Below are 17,686 nucleotides of genomic sequence, written 5' to 3'. Positions count from 1 at the left end.
CCTAGCAGTGCTATTGCTGGGTCATAGGGGAGTTCTATTGTTAATTTTTTGAGGAACCTCCACACTGTTCTCCAGAGGGGCTGCACCAGTTTACATTCCCACCAACAGTGTACCTCCTACCAGTTTTTAATGTAACTCCTGACTTGTTTGCAAAAAACCTCCTATTACAACTTGCTGTTTATTCATTAGTCAGTTTGCTTATTGCCTGGCCCCTTAAAAGAGTCAGCTAGGGTTCTCTTTCCCCAGTACCTGAAACAATGCCTGGCACATACGTGTGCTCAGTAAGTAAGTGCAGAATGCATTCAGACTGTATAATGCCCTCCGTTCGCTGGTGATTAGGAAGAACAAGAACCCTGTCACAGCATATATTAATGAAGCCTAATTGCTGATATATTTCTTCCATGAGATGTGTCCCACTTAGGTCAAAGAAATATCAAAAGAGAAAGGGATCCAAAAAATACTTAGGTGAAGAAGTGAAAAAAAACTCTTGGGCAGAGAGTTTCCCTGGGGGGAACCGCTGTGTGTCTGACAGTCTTAGTGAGCTGGACATACCAAGTCCAGTTATAAGGTCTGCTGTGGGTTAGAGCCCAGCCCTGCTTCATGCTACCATTCAGCTCAGCCACGTTACCTGACATAGGGGAGCAAGAACCTTGCTTGGCTGAGCCCCAGCAACCACCCAGTCTTATTTCCAGGATACAAAACCCATTTCTTCTGGACACTTATCTAAGTCCAAGTTCACACTGGGCAGTGGGGAGTGAGATCCACCACAAAGAGGAATGGATTTGAATTCTAAACTCTGGTCATGTGTCTGAGACACTATCTGTTTTTCAGAAAGAAAACACTAATGATGACAACGAGAGTGTAGGGTAGTTTAGGGAAGAGGGGCGCTGTGAGAACCGAACTGATACAGGCCTGGCAGGGCTGGAGCTGATCTCTCTGGGGAAGGCACTTCACCTCTCTGGGCCACAACTTCCTCATCTGGAAGCTATTGTTTCCAAACTTCCCTTTTTAAATATTCACAGTTTTAAAAACTGAGATATAATTTCCATTTGCTCCTCCCCCAAGGTAGCCCCCGAGACACCTCTGTGGAACCCAAAGGCTCCTGAAGCTGGTGGCTCCAGCGCATCCTTCTGTGTCATCCTTCTGGTCTACCTGTGGGTCTCTGGTGCTCCCCTCTCTGGCCACAGGCAGGGGAACAACTGGAGGAGCTTTCTCTTGCTCACCTGAGTCAACACCAAGATTTTCTGAACTTGGGAAAAATCCAGGATAGAAATGAACGTTTACTAATGATTTATTACAAATTATAGGGACTATATGCTATATCATAGAAATTTATGATAAACTAATAGTGATTATAAATATGTCATATACTCTCACTTATAAATCCACTCAATTTTCCCCAAACTTCCAATTGTCCCAGTGAAAACCACTGGTCAACTTTAAATGCCTTGTATCCGTTACTGGCAGAAGTAATTCACATAATCATCTTCACACAGATAATCAAGATATTCCCTAGACTCTTGCTACTCAAATGTGATCTCTGAACACACAGCACAGGCATGACCTGGAAACTTGCTTAAACTCAGAATCTCTAGCCCCATAACCATATTTAAACTTTGTTTTTTGAGTTTCCCCCCCCTCTAAATACCCCTCTCTCTCTCTTACTGTCTTCAATAATCCTCTGAACTCAAGTCCAGCTCAATTTTTGTACAGGTTCTTTTTTGGAGAACACTTGACATGTCACAGACAGAAAACCATTTTTGGTAAGAACATGCCAATAAAAATCAATCTGTATGTTTTTTTAGTAAGGTGAATTTTTATGAGGGTTTTCTACCTGTATTTTACCGGTCAACATCATCAGCCTTTTTCTGCTATATTCCAAAGCTGATCTTAACTTTTCTGTAATGTAACATACAACTCATGCTTCCGAGAGCTGTTTTAACAGTAAATATAATTTACATGGAAGAAAGATATGTATACATGCTAAGGGGATATGGACTTTTATTACTTAGACCAAAACTTCTACTTCTTGTTTAAGTGAGGTAGCAGACAATGTTACACTATTTTCAGAAATTTTATTACTAGTAGAACCGTGTTGTTAAAATTCCTAAATGAAGATGGGTGCAAAATTCTAGAATCTAAGTTCGCCACATAACACACCATTTCTACCACTGCTGCTTAGGTGCTGGGTTCAGAGCAACCAGGATGGAAAACATCTGAATATATGTGACATTACTTTGAGTGGCATATTTCACACTGCCGATCTATGGGTACTGAGGAGTCATTTCCAGAGAAGATACAATCGCTGTGAGGCATCGTCTCAAAATTAAACCAAATTGTAAGAACAGAGGTGAAAAGGAATTGAATTTGTAGGCAGAGTTCCCAGTGTCTGCTCTCATATCTGACCCTGGCTAGTTCTACGGCCTCGGATACTCTTGTAACATCTCTGGCCTCGGTTTCTGCATTTTGAAAAAATATATTGGATTTGATAAACCCAGGAGCCGTTACCAGACGTGAAATATTTTTGTGCCATCGAATTCCTTTACCCGAGCCCAAAGGAGACACGTTTTCATCCCTGATATGTTCCTACAGAGATTACAAAATTCCAAGATGTGAGTCTCATGAGCTCCCCTAAATCTTGCGAACATGACCTCAATTTGCCTTTTTCATTTAATCAGCATGCATATTATATTCACATGAATATTCATGTTCGTCGTGAATGCCATGAGCCAACAGCAGATGTGGGAGGAAAATTGCAAGAAGATCCTTTACCCCAAACCCACCCCAATCAGGGCAATTCTTTTCCTTCTCCTATATGTCTCTGCAAACTAAGTGGAGATTCTGGAGATAATGCTCTTTATATTGAAGGTAATTGTGAAGAAAATTGAAAGAGTAAACCAGCAGCCCTGCAAAGCAGCAGTGGCTGGGTAACTAGGAGCCCCTTCTCCGCTCACCAGCACCCCTGTGCTGGACCACTGCCCCAGCCAGTAATGAAGCAGCCGTTCTGGAGAGAGGGGCTGCTGACTGCTTGTGATGCCACAGACAGGGACCTTGTGGGTTCTGAGAAATTTCTGTGTGACCACCATGGTGCTGTTGCTGTTGTCATATCTGAGCTCGAGTGTCTTCAGGGGTGACATGAACTCTCCACTTGGCCGCAGGCTTCACTACTTCCTCTTGCCTTCCCATCTAGTTCATGCATTTATACCAGCAGGCTGGCTTCTGGCTTCTGGAAACACCAATATTCACAACTTTTTCTTGTATCCCTCTCCCACTCGTCATTTATGCCATCGTCACACTTCTCTTTAATATTTCTGATTAACATTTAGCCTCACGGACTCACGAAGCTGGGACTGACTCACTCTGACTTTTCCCAGCGGAGGTGCCTTGTCAAACCTGCACGCAGCAGGCCTGGCCCGCCTTGCATTTGAACTCTATCCTTCCTGTATTCATTCTGCTGAATTTTTCCTTATGGGTAGATCATCTGTTGATACAGGTCCCTTTTTACTAAAGTGTCCTTCTTAAACTATTCAAATCTGTCTTTCCCAGTTGCTAATGACAACATCCAGTTTGTTTTCGTTAGTAGGGCCAATAAATATTTGTCTGTCATATCAGCCATTAAAATACCATCAAAGGCAGTGCACCCTGGTTAACCACATCTGTGGAAGTAACAGAAGTATGTATATTCCAAAAATAACTCACATCTAGCTTGCGACATAATCAGTTACCTAATCACGCGCACATTATTTTCTGACTCACGCACATAGCTACTTCACAGTCAACCTGATTTCCTCTCAGGTCAACCTTCCTTTCGGCATTCTAGCAACAGAGCCCAAACTAAGTCTGTATACATGTAACTGTGCGTTATCACTGAACGAAATGATTGTTATGAAGGCCCCCAGACCAATTCCTGGGCCTCTCCTCCGGGCTGAGTCTGGTCTACGGACTCCAGAGCTATGACCCTTTGCCGGCAGTGTGGGCTGAAGCAGGAATCACAGGGGAGAACCCTGAGCCCCTCCTTCCCCACTCAGGCATCATTAGTCGATCAGTGCCTCAAAAAGAGCCTTGATCAGTTGGTAATATTTGCCTGGGCATGTGTTTTCAGAGATGAGTAACTTCTGCTCACCACTTCATTTCTATATTGTAATGTAATGTGTCTAAACAGTTCACACTACACTAAATTCATAAGCATTTGCAGTATCAGCTTGTGTGCTAAGATCTCCATTCCTGCTTCTGTGCCGGGAAGGCTGCTAACAGACATGCTCCATCATCTCAGGGAATCTCTGCTCAGGGAGAGACAGAGAACACACACGTGCATGGGAACGCACCCAGCCATGTGACCGCACGAGTACTTTCTCAATCATAGAAAGGAACGGAGCACTATGGCCTTCCTGACAACTGATGAAGAACACAGTACAAAATAGAAGGTCCGAGATAAATCAACAGAACAGCTGACCACCAAAGAAATAATACAGGGAAAAGAAGAGCACTTATCGGACGATAACCGTCACAAAACAGGAATGGACTGCCATAAAGAAGAAACAACCATCCGAAAGTAACAAAGTTTTTGGAAGTAAAAACATATAAAAGCCAACATCACTTGGATCAATGTAACAGCCAGACAAAAAGGAGCCAAGAAAGACATGGAACAAAAGTGCAGTGAGATGGATAAGATGAAGGAAAACAATAAAATGAGGACTAATCCAAAGACTTTAGCATCCACCTAGAATAGGGATTCTGGAAAGAAAGGACAGGCAAAATGCAGAAGTTATAATTACACAAATAGCAGGGGGAAATGTCCAGAGTTCAAGATGGATGAGTCACACACAGATTTCATAACGAAAGGCCCAGCAGGTATCAAGCAGATCATTGAACACCACCTCACACGCCAGAGGCTCTCACATGCCTGAGACCCCCACATCTCCTCCCTAACTGCTCACCTGTCCAGGATGTCTGACACACACACTAGACTCCGACGGTCTCTCTGGCATCTCAACTTGGATGTGAATTCTGAAGGCCTAAGTAACGCCATTTTAAAATTAAGACCCCCATTAAAAGCAACCTCGGGCTGCACATAGCAGCAGTCTCAGGAAAAACCGCAGATTGCTCAAGGCCAAAACCACCCCCCAATTAGCCAATTAGAGGAAGCTAAAAACATTCCTGCGGCCCGAGACAAGGGCTACTCCTCCGTGCCTAACTCACCTCATAATGGGTCATTTTTCAAAGGAGTCTCAAAGGGTCATAATTGGGCTCTGCTAAAAGTAACGGACACCTCACAGGTACTGAATGGTCAAAGCTGTTGCCGTGGGTGCTGTACAAATATGACTGGTGCTTAGATGCTGCTGCTATATGTACAACGCGTGTGCTGTAACACCCCCATCCCTTACCCCTTAAAACCCCTGCTCGCTATTGTTCGGGGCTCCCCCCTGCTGCTGCTGTGTCGGTAGGCGGGTGAGCCCCTGCTCAAGCTTGTGATAAAGATCCTTTTGTTCTTGCATCAGTGTCAGCTCCTTGGAGGTCTCTGGGGACTCGCGATTCCGGCACAATTTCCTTTTCCAAACCTGCTGCTCCCCACACCCCCTCCCTCTCAGGCAAAGGCTCACCATTCACCTAGTTGCCCAAATGAAAACCCGTGGCATTTCATTTTCTCTGCTGCCATGTCCAATTAAGACCCCAATCTGACCACGTCTCCCGCTTTCTACTGTTACACTCTGTTCCCAACCATCACTGCCTCCCTGGTTTACAGCAGCACCTTCCTAGCTGGTCTTCCCATCTCTACTCTTGACCCTCTCATGCTTCATACACGGCCAGAGTGGTCTTTTAAAATATGAATCAGACCACAGTCTTCCTTAAATGACCTAGAATAAGATCCAAGCTCCTCACAGGCTCTACAGAGCCTGTTCCTGTTTGCCCCTTATTTTCTGCCACTTTCAGCTTTACTAACCCTCCAGCCATCCTGGCTTATTTCTGTCCCCAAACACTGTGGTCCGTTCCCGCCTTGGTCCTTTGGGGGCATGTTCCTTTTACTGTAATGTTCTTTTCCAGATCAACCCTCATCCTGCCTCAGTTTATCCCATTCCTGTTCTATTTTCTTCTCAGAATGTATCAGTATCAACAGGGATCTCATCTACTTGTTTATATTTACTGCCTATTTCCCACACCAGAATGTAGCTTCCTCGAGAATGGGAAACTTACAGCTCTATTTCTAGCTCCTAGGCTTCCCTGAAGTCAATATCTACGGTAAGTATTTGTTGAATGGACGAGTAAGCTCATATATATCACAACACTTTAGAACACCAAAAAATAAAGAATAGATCCATAAGTTCCCAAGAAAATGGAGCCCGTTACCTACAAATGAGTAAAAACCAGAATGGTATGCCTTCCCATAAGCCATATTGGCACTAGAAGAAAATGCAGTGATAGTTCAAAGTTCTGAGAGAAATGGTTTAGAGCCTAGAGTTAGACACCCAGTCAAACCTGCAATCAAATATGGGAGCAAGGTCAAGAATTTTTGAACATGGCAAGACTCAGAAAATCTGCCTTCCTTAGACACCCTCTGAAATAATTACTCTCGGGTATCCCCAGCAAAAAGCAAAGACGACTGCTCCCCAAACAAAACACAGGATCCAGGAAAGAGCAATATATAGTAAAATTAAGTCAGCACTGTAATAAATAAAATAAACCTCAGAATTAAATCTGTGCAGCGGGCCTGGAAAGCAATCAGTCCAAATTAAAAACAAGAAATAAGAGGACTCGGGGGGTTAGGGGGAACCTTCAAAAGAAAATAATCTGTAAAACAATTACATAATTAAGACACAAAAAGGATTTTACTGATAAAGGAAAAGTATGAAATAATATCATGAAAAGTATGAAATAATATCATGTTCCCTCTTATCACTCCTATTCCCAATTGTTTTTCTCCTGGTTTTTATGTTACAATCTCCTTTAAAAAAAATATAACATCAACTTTATTGAAATGCAGCTTATATACAAAAATATACAGATTTCAAATACACAATTCAAAGAGTTTTGACAAATGTCTGGTACATTGTAACTGTGGCCAGTGCAACTGCAATCAATCTAGATGTAGATTTACATGATATTATATCCGCTTCCCTCCAGACATTTCCTTTGCAGGCCCCCTCTCCCCTACTCAACCCCTTCTATTGCAGAGTCCTGGCCAGAGCCCTGGCCTGTTCTAGAACTCCTTATGAATGGGATCATATAGTAGGCACTCTTCAGTGTCTGGATTTACTCACGCAGCATGAAATTTTTTCCAGTCATCCATGTCTATGACAGGTACCAGAAGTCTGTTCTCCTTATAGTTGAGAAGTATTGGGTCTCAGGAATATAACACAACTTTGTTTATCCATTTTCTTGTTGATGATCATTTGAGTAGTTTAAGATTTCTGAATGTTGTAAATAAAGCTGCTGTTAACAATCTTATACAAGTCTTAAGAAGGATGTAAGTTTTCATTACTCTGCAGAAACATGGGGATTGGAATTGCTAGCTCATAAGTTTAGTTTTAACTATATCAAAAAATGCCCAACTGTTTTCCAAAATAGGTGTACCATTTTACATTTCAGCAGTAACGGAGGAGAATTACAGGTGTCCCGTATGCTCAGCAACATGCCCGACTGTCAGTATTTTTAACTTTAGCCATTTTAGTGGGTGTGCGGGGGTATCTCATTGCGGTTTTGATTTGCATTTCCCTAATGACTAATGGTACTAAATATCTTGTCATGAGCTTTATGGACATTATATTTTCTTTTGTAAATATTTCTTCAGCCATGATTTTTAGTATATTGCTTACCTTCTGACTACTGAGTTGTAAAAGTTATTTATATATTCTGAAAACCACTTTTTTGACAAAAAAATATAGTGTCACAAATGTTTTTCCCAGCCTGACTTTTAAGAACAGCATCTCAGAAAAAAGCAGAAGCTAATTTTAAAGTCAGATTTATCAAATTTTGTATATGATTTTCCCAATTGTTTTCTATTTCCTCTATTTATCCATTTCCCTTTTTCTTCTTTTTCTTTTGAGTATTTATTATTCTAGTTCACCTCATTTGTTGAATTATTAGCTATAATTCTTTCTTTTGTTATTCTAGTGGTTTCTTAGGGTGTACAGTATACATCATTATTTATAACGCTGCACTTTTAAGTGGTATCATATCACTTTACCCACAGCATCAGAACCTTACAGTAATATACTTGTATTCTCACCTCTAAGGACCTTGTGCTATTGTGGTTAAACATTTTACATTTATGTAAGCTGCATCGTTATTTTTAAATAGCAAATGATCTTTATAGAGATTTTAAAAATAAGAAAAAATATTATATATTTATATGTGTAGTTACCATTTCCAAAACTGTTTCCTTTGTGCAGATCCATATTTCTATCTGCTATCATTCTTCTCTTCCTGAGGACTTTCTATAATGTAGTGTGGCTCTGTTGGTAATGAATTATTTTAGCTTTTGTCCATACTCAAACAATTTATTTTGCCTCTTTTGGAAGACGTTTTTGCTGGGCGTAGACATCTCCGGGGCAACTACTTTTCTTTCAGCCAGTCCTTTAAAGACCTCGCTCCACTGACTTCTCACTTGGGTCGCTGTCACCTGCAAAATCTGCCGTCATCCTCATTTGCATGCTTCTGCATAGAATGTGTCTTTTTCTCTCCGACTGCTTTTCAGACTTTTCGCTTTATCACTGAGGCTTTGAGCAATTTGATACTGATGTGCCATAGGGTAGTGTTCTTCATGTGTCTTGTTGGGTGTTGAGATTCCTGCATCTCTGGGATGTAAAAGTGTCCGTAGAAATTGTAGAAAATGTTTCGCCATTATGTTTATTTCTTTGTTTTTGGTCCTTCCCACTTTTTCCTCTCCTTTGGGCGCTGCAGTTACACACATATGAAGCCACCGAAGTGGTCCCACAGCTCACCGTGGGACCTGCTCTGTTCTTCTTCTTTCTTTTCTTCTTTCCCCCCTTCTGTGTTTTTTATTTTGGAGAGTCTCTAGTATGCTGGTTTTAAGCACACTAATTTTTTTCTTTTGTGAAGTCTACTCTGCCATTAATCCCATCCTCTGTAGCTTTCCCTCACACACTGATGTTCCCATCTCTAGAAGTCAAATTTTGGTCTTTTCTGTATCATCCATGCAACTACTTCACTTTTTGAACATAAGGAATACAGCTGTAATAAGTGTTTTAATACTTTTGTATGCTAATTCTAACATCTGTACCAGTTCTGGGTTGTTTTTGATTCATGGATTTTTCTCCTCATATAGGTTGTAATTTTCTGCTTCTCAACAGCCACAACAATCCATTCCCAAAGAATTTTTGTGATTTTTTGGTTTAGAGTAAAAAATCTTTTTAGAGGGAAGACATTTGTTCTTATAAATTCTAAGAGTCACATTTCACATAAGTTGTTGTTAATTTCTGTTTTCTACCTAACATCTGTGGCTTTGATAAAATGCAAAGTTATTGTAGTTCACAAAATTGAATTGCTATTTATCACTTTCCAGGCCACAGCTTTACTTTAAATATTCAATTTTTTGGTTCCTGTGACCCTTAAAGACAGTTATATCTTTTCTTGACAGTAAAAGTGGGAACTTATCAGAGAGAGGACGGCATCTGTTGGTAGCATGTGAACCAGCCCACGTGGAGGAGGAGCTGGCCAAACCGCTCCTGTGGGGAGCAGGAGATGGGCCGTGTGAGCGGTACATGCACGTTCCAACTTAACATTCTTTAGCATTTGACCTTTTTAGTAACAAGGAGTGTACATTTCTTTTTATAATTAAGTAAAACCAATAAAAGGTAGAGTGAATATAATAAAACTAAATATTTGGTACTAGGTTTATAGGAAACCAAGACCAAAATCCCTGACAAGGCCTATGGAACCCTTCACAATGAGCTCCAGCCCTCCGCCACTCATTCCACACCTTCCTCCTGGCGTCGTTTGCACCCTGGTCTCACTCTCCTTCTCTGGGTCCTCAAGCATGCCAGCCTTCCTCCCATCATTGGCTTTGTCAACACGCTGGGTTCTCTCCCTAAATTGTCTGAATTTCACCCTCTCCTGATAATTTTTGCCTTCAGGTCTCAGCTAAAATACCACTTTCTCAGGGAATCTTCTGTGGCAGCTTGTATATTCCAAAGGTGGTCTTAATATCTCCTATCCTATATCCTCCCCTGCAACACAAACTTGCCGCTCCCCTAGCAAGAGAGGAGTTGATTTCTCCACCCACTGGAACCTGGGGGGACTTAGTGACATACTTGAACAATAAAATACAGCAGACATAACAGTCTAGGACTACTGAGGCTAGGCACAAGAAGTCTCAAGAAGACCCACAGCTTCCGTATAGGTCTTCTGGAACACAGACTCTCGGAACCCAGTGCCCTGCTATAGGAAGTTCAAGTCACATGGAGACATGCATATGCTTTGGTTGATAGCTCAGCCATGGGAGGGAGCCATCTCGCATGTGTAGCCAGTCAGATGACCACAGCCCCAGCTGACATCTGCCAGCAACTGCATGATAGACCCCAAGCAAGAATTACTGACGTGAGCCCAGCCAACCCAAGATATAATGACCGTTTTAAGTTCTGAGGGTTGTGTTTCGCAATACATACTCAGTCCATCTTTCAAGGAGGGTGAGGTCTCTGTTACACTCTCATGGCCCTACCTTTCAAGAATAACTACTGATAATACTACAGCAAGGCTACTGTGAGCCAGGCACCTTACAAACACCATTGTATTCGGTCCTCACAAGAATCCTCTGAAGGAAGTATTTTGTCAATCCTTCAGTTACAGAAGCAAGAGAGGTTGAGAACACTTCCTCTCAGTACTCAGCTAGGAAGTGAGGCCAGGTAGCCCCTTCGTTGCCCTCACCATGGTTTGTAATTGTACGTTCTCTCTGTAATTATTTAGATTAATGTCTCCTTCTCAAAACCACATTGTCAGTTCCATGGGGGTTTGGGACCATGTCTGCTCTTGTTCACTGTGGTCCCTGGTGTCCAAACTGTGCTCAATAAAATCAGAGTAAATCTCAGTGGCTTCTAGGGGGCTCGTGTTCAGAGTGAAGGAGAAATAAAATTACCTCATTGTTTATGACATAGTGTCCACCTTGCAGTTTAGAGATGAAATGTGTATTTGGAATTCAGGAGAGTACAGACAGTTTTTGGGAACAGAGGCTTCAGAGCAGGCAGATCTGGGTTCAAATCCTGACTTGAGCAGTCTGTGACCTTGGCTAAAGTCATCATGTCTTCACCTATAATACTGGATAAATATCTTGCCTGTTGTTGAGAGGATAAAATGACGTATGCGAACTCCCTAAACACAATCATTCCTTCGCACATGGCCCCAACAAAGAGTCCCACTGTCAAACATAATAAATACAAAACCCTTCCAACTCATGGTAAATGTTAGGTTTGCTCAGATCAAAGTCTAGTGCCTACTGAAAATGGTAAAGAGAAATCTAGCTGGGTTTTCTCACTCAGTGGGTGAGTGATGCTGTTGAGTACAGTCAATGTGCATTGACATTGTTTCAACCCTTGATTAAAGATTCAGTGCAAAGTACCCAATGTACCAGATGAGGCCACCTGATGAAGACTGCAAGCCGGGTGAGTCAACAGCCTCACCTCCATGCAGGTGGAGAGCATCCTCCCAAGGATGCAGGCCACCCAGCTGGGGCGGGACTCCATCTGCAAAAACTCCCAGGCTACACTGCCGCCCTGAGACGGAGGAGGTGAGCACTTGAGTTTTAGAAGTCTTCCTTCCCACTGTTCAGAAGCTGTAGCTGCTAGAAGCAGGAAAGAGACCAACACTTGCCACGGCTCAGGTATCACAGAGGATGCATTTCACAAGGAGATGCCTTGGGATTTACTCTGTGGACAGGTCATCCACACGACTGCTGGAAACCTGGTTCTTGGTTCTGTTTGGATATTGCCAGTGTGACGTTTCATTGCCCACTAAGCTGACCAGGCGTCTGCCATAGTCCCTGTACAATTTTTGTCCAACTCTTCATTTTCCTGTACCCTCAGCAGTGCTACACCCGTTGTGTTCATGGACTTCCTGTCAGACATTTCCCTTAATTAGGGATGATGCAGTATGTGTGTACAGTGTGACTAATGTACACATTAGTCAAACTAAAGGGCATTATTTGTACTTACAATAAGAGTCTTAAGTGGGGGTTCCCCCATATAAGGAATGTAGATGAGGGAGGGGATCTGGCATGTCACCCCACTGTCATCACAACTTATGGACTCAGGAGCGTGTCTCACTTTTGTTTGACCAGTGGGGTTATAATAAGGCCCCCACAGATTCCACTCAGAGCAGACCAGTTAGTCCTTTGTGAGAGAAAACTGCTTACAAAGGTCATAAATCATAACTCTGGCCCAGGGCCATGTGATGAATGGTTCCCATTTCCGTATGAAGACGAACAGAAGAGAATAGCGCAGTCAGCCATGAATGTGTGCTCTGCTCAACTGAGCCACCATCTTGAATGAAGGGTGGGGGCCTCACTGGGGCAGGGGCTAGGCAGACGGGAGGAACACGGCAGCTTCAGGAGCAACTCCTCAACTGGTGCGCCTTCTTTTTCCCATCACATGGCTAATTCCTTTGAAGAGATGGGTCAAAACAAGGCTTTTTTTTTTTTTTTTTTTTTTAACTGAGGGAAGGTAGAGCAAACCCAGGGCTGGGTGCAGCGCCAATGCCCCCTCCCCACCCCCTTCAGACTTTGTGATGGGGGTTGCACATGATATTGTCCTTTTCTGCAGCCCCAGAACCTGGAAAGGACCATCAGGGGCAATCACAGGAGACTCCTTCCATCCTCAGGTTGCCCATTCCACACCTGTACGACCTGCAGCAAATCACGGGCGCTCTCGAGTCATTCAAGCCACACCTCCGGTAATGCCTGCCACGACTGTAAATGTAGCACTGCTCTCAACTTCATTCTGTTTTGAAAGGTCATTTTTTATTACTTTTGGATTTCACCGCAAGTTGAATATTGCTATTTACTTGCCAGCTGGGTTCAAGGATTGCTAACAGTGGTCTAAGTTGTACATTATTTTATTTCTCATTCTATAAAGCTACTTTTAATTCTTCGCTGTTTTTCTTTTCTTTTCTTTTTTTTTCCTTCTTCTTCTATGTAGAGTTCATTTCCGAGCAGAGAGCTGAAGCTACCTACCCGCCGGGTGTTCTCTGGGGTGTGCAGGGAACCGTGCAATCATTCAAGTGACAGATAGGTTTAATTTTCTAACTGGTATTACTTGGTGCCAAGAGCCAGTAAAGATGCATACCTTCACTTAAGCACACTCTTTAGAATGCAAATGACAAGAACTGAGTAGAGAAACTGTTTTTTAAGAGGATATTTAGGAGTCCGGGCAGGAATAAATTGTATCAGCCTGAGCATCTTCCTAACTGGAAGGAAACATAAGTTTACTCATACTTATCAGGCCCACAGACCTGAACCACCGAAAAGAAAATGGACAAATCAAGGACAAATCAAGGAGGCTTGCTGAAGATTTAGAGCTTTTACTCTTCCAAAATCTGAAAGCGAGTTTTGTTTGGGAGAAGCAGTAATTAGGCTGCAGTGTCTGGTATCTTTTCAAAAATAGCACAAAGTTTCACCAATTTAGAAAATAAAGGCTTGGATTAAAATCCCAGCTGGCAGAGGACAGCTACATGTGCCCCAACCCCTCTAACTGCCTTTGCCGGACCCTCTGCACCATCTGGGGACACACTTCACTCTAGTGCGAATTCAGAGCGCAAGGCAGCATCTCGGTTTGTGGCAGAAATCAGTCAGCTGTTGTTGGGCCAAGTCATGAGCACCTTCCTCGAAGCGAAACCGCTAAGCCAGACAAGAAACTCACTTCTGACAAAGCTGTTCAACAGTTGGCCATTCTGAGGAGTCGAGTATTTTTAACTGGAAATGTTAAAAGTTAAAACTTTCATTAAATGCATGTACTGCTATTGGAGAAATATCATAAAACATCGTTTTAATGTGAACACTACTTCATACAATGAAAAACTATTTACAATGTGTTGCTTCCAGATTGGCTGCTTTTACATCGTGTCTACCCAGCGTGTGTCTTCGGCCGGGAGCCGCAGTCCTTGTAGCTCGATGGCCCTCCAAGGCCCCTGGGGACTCAGCGCATCTGTCCACTTACATTGGTCTAGTAATTATAGCTCAGCAGGCATGCCACCAAAATCATCTATAACCCAGAGACTCTGGCAATCGTATACAAGGAAAATGCGCAGATTAGGTTTCTCTCCAATAAATACTAATTTGACAATACAATCCATTCCCATCTTAAGAAATTGCTTTGTTAGGAAAACATTTTTTCTCAACGGAACTAGAACGAATAGTCTGTTGTTCACCCTTGAACTGTCACGATGCCTTCGTATACAAATATAGCACATTTTGGCCAGGAATATAATTTCTTGTTAAAGAGTTTATTTGCCTTCACACGCAGAATTGCTACATACATTCACAGTTTTAATAGACTGTAATTAGCTACTCCAGTTGTGCTTTAAAATCCCAAATATTATTTTCATTAGTGAGTGCAAAGCAAATGTCCCATTTGGCTACAATTGGTCCTAGAGTTATAAACTCCATAATGATTTCTAGAAAATTTCTTCAATCTCCAGTTTCATCATTTGCTTTTTCAGGTATGACTTCCAGGCTCCGGCGCGGCTTCTGAACCTCGGCATTTTCTGTGCCTGGTTTATTCAGCCCACATGAGATAGCAGCATAATGGATTTGTTTCAGGTTCTCCAAGGTCTCGTTCTTAGCATATTTCAAAAGATCCGCTTGTCCCTGTAACAAGACATGCAATTAAATGTTAGGTGTGACATGACTTCTTGTTGCAGTCTGACAATATAGGTGTTCCACTGAAATAGAAATATTTTGATGCCACAAGAGGGCATATTTATTTGTTATTGGCACTGCATCCGAACAGGTCAATTTTAATAAAAAACAAGATTGTCTTCCCAGTTTTCCACATCAAACTCCAAGACCATGCTGCCTCTTTAGTTCTTTCCCTTTATAAACCTGAACAGAATTCTGTGTGTGTGGATCATGGCAGTCTGGCCTGGTTTAGAATTACATCTTTTTGCTAAATTCTCGGGCCCATCTTGGTTTTTTCCTTTTAAGATTTGCTTTATTTTTAACTTTTCATTCTGAAGTAAGTATAAATTCACAGGATGCAAGTATAGTACAGAGAGGTCTTATATACCTTTCCCCAAATTTCTCCCGATGGTTACGGCTTACATAACTGTAGTACCATGTCCAAACCAGGCAGGTGACACTGGTGCACCGTATATGTACAGCTCTGTGTCACTTTATCCCAAGGGCAGATTCACGTAACCTCCACCGCAATCAACACACAGAGCTAATCTGCCGCCACAAAGATCTCCCTGGAACCATGACTCGAGTCACGCCCTTCCCCATCTGTCCACCATCCTCAGCCCCTTGACACCCATTAGTCTGTTCTCTATGACAAAGATTTGCTTTTGAGGCAGGCTTTGGCAGATAGGCACACAGCAGGTTTTCACGGACTACTTGCTAAACAAGGCAGGAAGGAAATGATCCTTTACTTTCGATAAACTTTCTTAGCCAAATTTTAATTTCTTTTATGGGCTGTGGCCATCCGCTTGACATATACGCAGTCTAACACATAGGTCAAAACACAATGGGATGGATTGCAGCACACGTCACTAGGAGTCTGGAAACTGAGCTGATGATGGGTCAGTGCAGAGTCTGTCAGCCTCGTCACTCTTGACATATTGACCAGAAAATTCTTTGGCTGGGTTTATGTGTGGGCGGCTGTCTCGTGCATCTTGAGCTGGTTAGCAGCATCCATGGCTTTTATTCACTTTAGAGCAGTTGCACCCCATCAGTTGTGACAACCAAAATGTCTGCAGACTTTGTCAAATATCCCCTGGGGGGTGAAACTACCCACACATCAGCTGATCAGTTCAAGATTACTGGTTAGGAGAGAGGATGTGGTGCTCCATCATACATTCCAACATTCCTACTTTGGTCTTTTGTTCTACTTTTCCTTCCGATATTTAATCTGCCTTCCATTAAGAGTCCTTTCTACTTCTACTATTACCTTTCCTTCTCTCTTATTTTTCCTTGTCACTATTTTGTTTTCCTTCCTCAGGCTCTAATTTTATTCCATTATTCTCTTTATCATCCCTCCATAGTTTGGATTTTTCTTTGTTATACTTATATTCTTGGTACTATGCCATCTTTCTCCCTTTCTGGTTTTTTTTTTTTTTTAATTCTTAACTGCCTCACAATGTGTGTCCCCATTAAGTGCTCCTGTACAACAAAAGCTGGGAGCCAGCTGTGGAGGCAACAGGTAAGGACTTACCTTGGCAGGCAGCTGGACTACAATTGAATCTCAACCTCTGGTGAGACTAAATTGCAGGGTAATCTTAAGCCACTATGAGGCCAGAACCCACAGAATGGTTTGCTGTTTACCACTTACTGTTCATGATTTTCCTGCTTTACAAAGACCTTTAATTAGTAACTATAAATAGATGCTCCATTGCTTAGTTTAACTGAAGAAGCTTCATTTTTACTCATTCTTAGTAGTCACTGAACTCATAGACAGAATCTTATAAGCAGTAAGGTCTTTGTGTATAAATATAGCATACTGTGGCAGAAATAGAATTTCTTGTTAAAGAGTTTATTTGCCCTCACGTGCAGGATTGTTGCATACATTTATGGTTAATAGATTGTAACTAGATACTCTATTTGTGCCTTAAAATTCCAAGTATTATTTTTTTAATTAGAGAAGTTTTAGGTTCACAGTAAAACTAAGCAGTAAGTACAGAGATTTCCCCTATGCCCCCATCCCCACATGAGGCATAACCATCACCACTACTGACATCCTGCCCCACAGTGGGACATTAACTACAAACCTACGCTGCATATCACTGTCACCCAAAGTCCATGGTTTACCTGAAGGTCCACTCTTGGTGTTGTACATCCTATGGGTTTGGACAAGTGTAGAATGACATGTACCCGCCATTACGCAGAATAGTCACACTGCCCTAAAAATCCCTTGGGCTTCCCTATTCATCCCTCCCTTCTCCCTAATCCCTGGCAACCACTGATCTTTTTACTAACTCAACTTTTCCAGAATGTTATATGGTTGGAATTATACAGTAGGTAGCCTTTTAACATTGGCTTCTTTGACTTAGTAATATGCAATTAACTTTCCTCCATGTCTCTTATGGTTTGCCAGCTAATTTGTTTTTAGTGCTGAGTAATGTTCCATTGTCTGGAAGTACCACAGCTTATTCATCGACTCACCTATTTAAGGACATCTCAGTTAAAACCAACTTTTGGGGATTATGAATACAGCTTCTATAAACATCCATGTGCAGAATTTTGTGTGGACATGAGCTTCCAATTCATTTTAGTAGATACTGACAGGAGTGTGAGTGAAGTATCACACGTATAGCAAGAGGATGTTTAGTTTAGAAACTGCATCCTGTCCTCTGCAGTGGCTGAGCCGCTTTCATTCCCACCAGCAGCGAGTGAGAGCTCCTACTGTCCCCACATGCTCACCAGCATTTGGTGCTGCTAGTGCTTTAGATTTTGGTCATTCTAAAAGGTTTACATTGGTGTCTCATTTCTGCTTTAATGTGCAGTTCTCTAATGACATACAGTGTTGAACAG

At 42.2% G+C, this 17,686-nt stretch overlaps 1 protein-coding gene across 1 annotated transcript in view; it reads right to left on the bottom strand.

Moving 5' to 3' along the window:
- Positions 1–13,962: 13,962 nt before the first annotated feature.
- The window catches only part of PLCL2 (phospholipase C like 2), a 187,512-nt gene continuing 183,788 nt past the window's right edge, over positions 13,963–17,686 (bottom strand). The window contains exon 6 of the mRNA XM_039250599.1: positions 13,963–14,809. Coding sequence (XP_039106530.1) covers positions 14,630–14,809 — 180 coding nt within the window. The 3' untranslated portion in view covers positions 13,963–14,629. The remainder of the gene's footprint in view (positions 14,810–17,686) is intronic.

Source organism: Hyaena hyaena, unplaced genomic scaffold, assembly GCF_003009895.1.
Source record: "Hyaena hyaena isolate Hyena2069 unplaced genomic scaffold, ASM300989v1 scaffold_375, whole genome shotgun sequence".
Classification (NCBI taxonomy): domain Eukaryota; kingdom Metazoa; phylum Chordata; class Mammalia; order Carnivora; family Hyaenidae; genus Hyaena; species Hyaena hyaena.
This window is presented reverse-complemented; position numbering and strand designations above follow the sequence as displayed.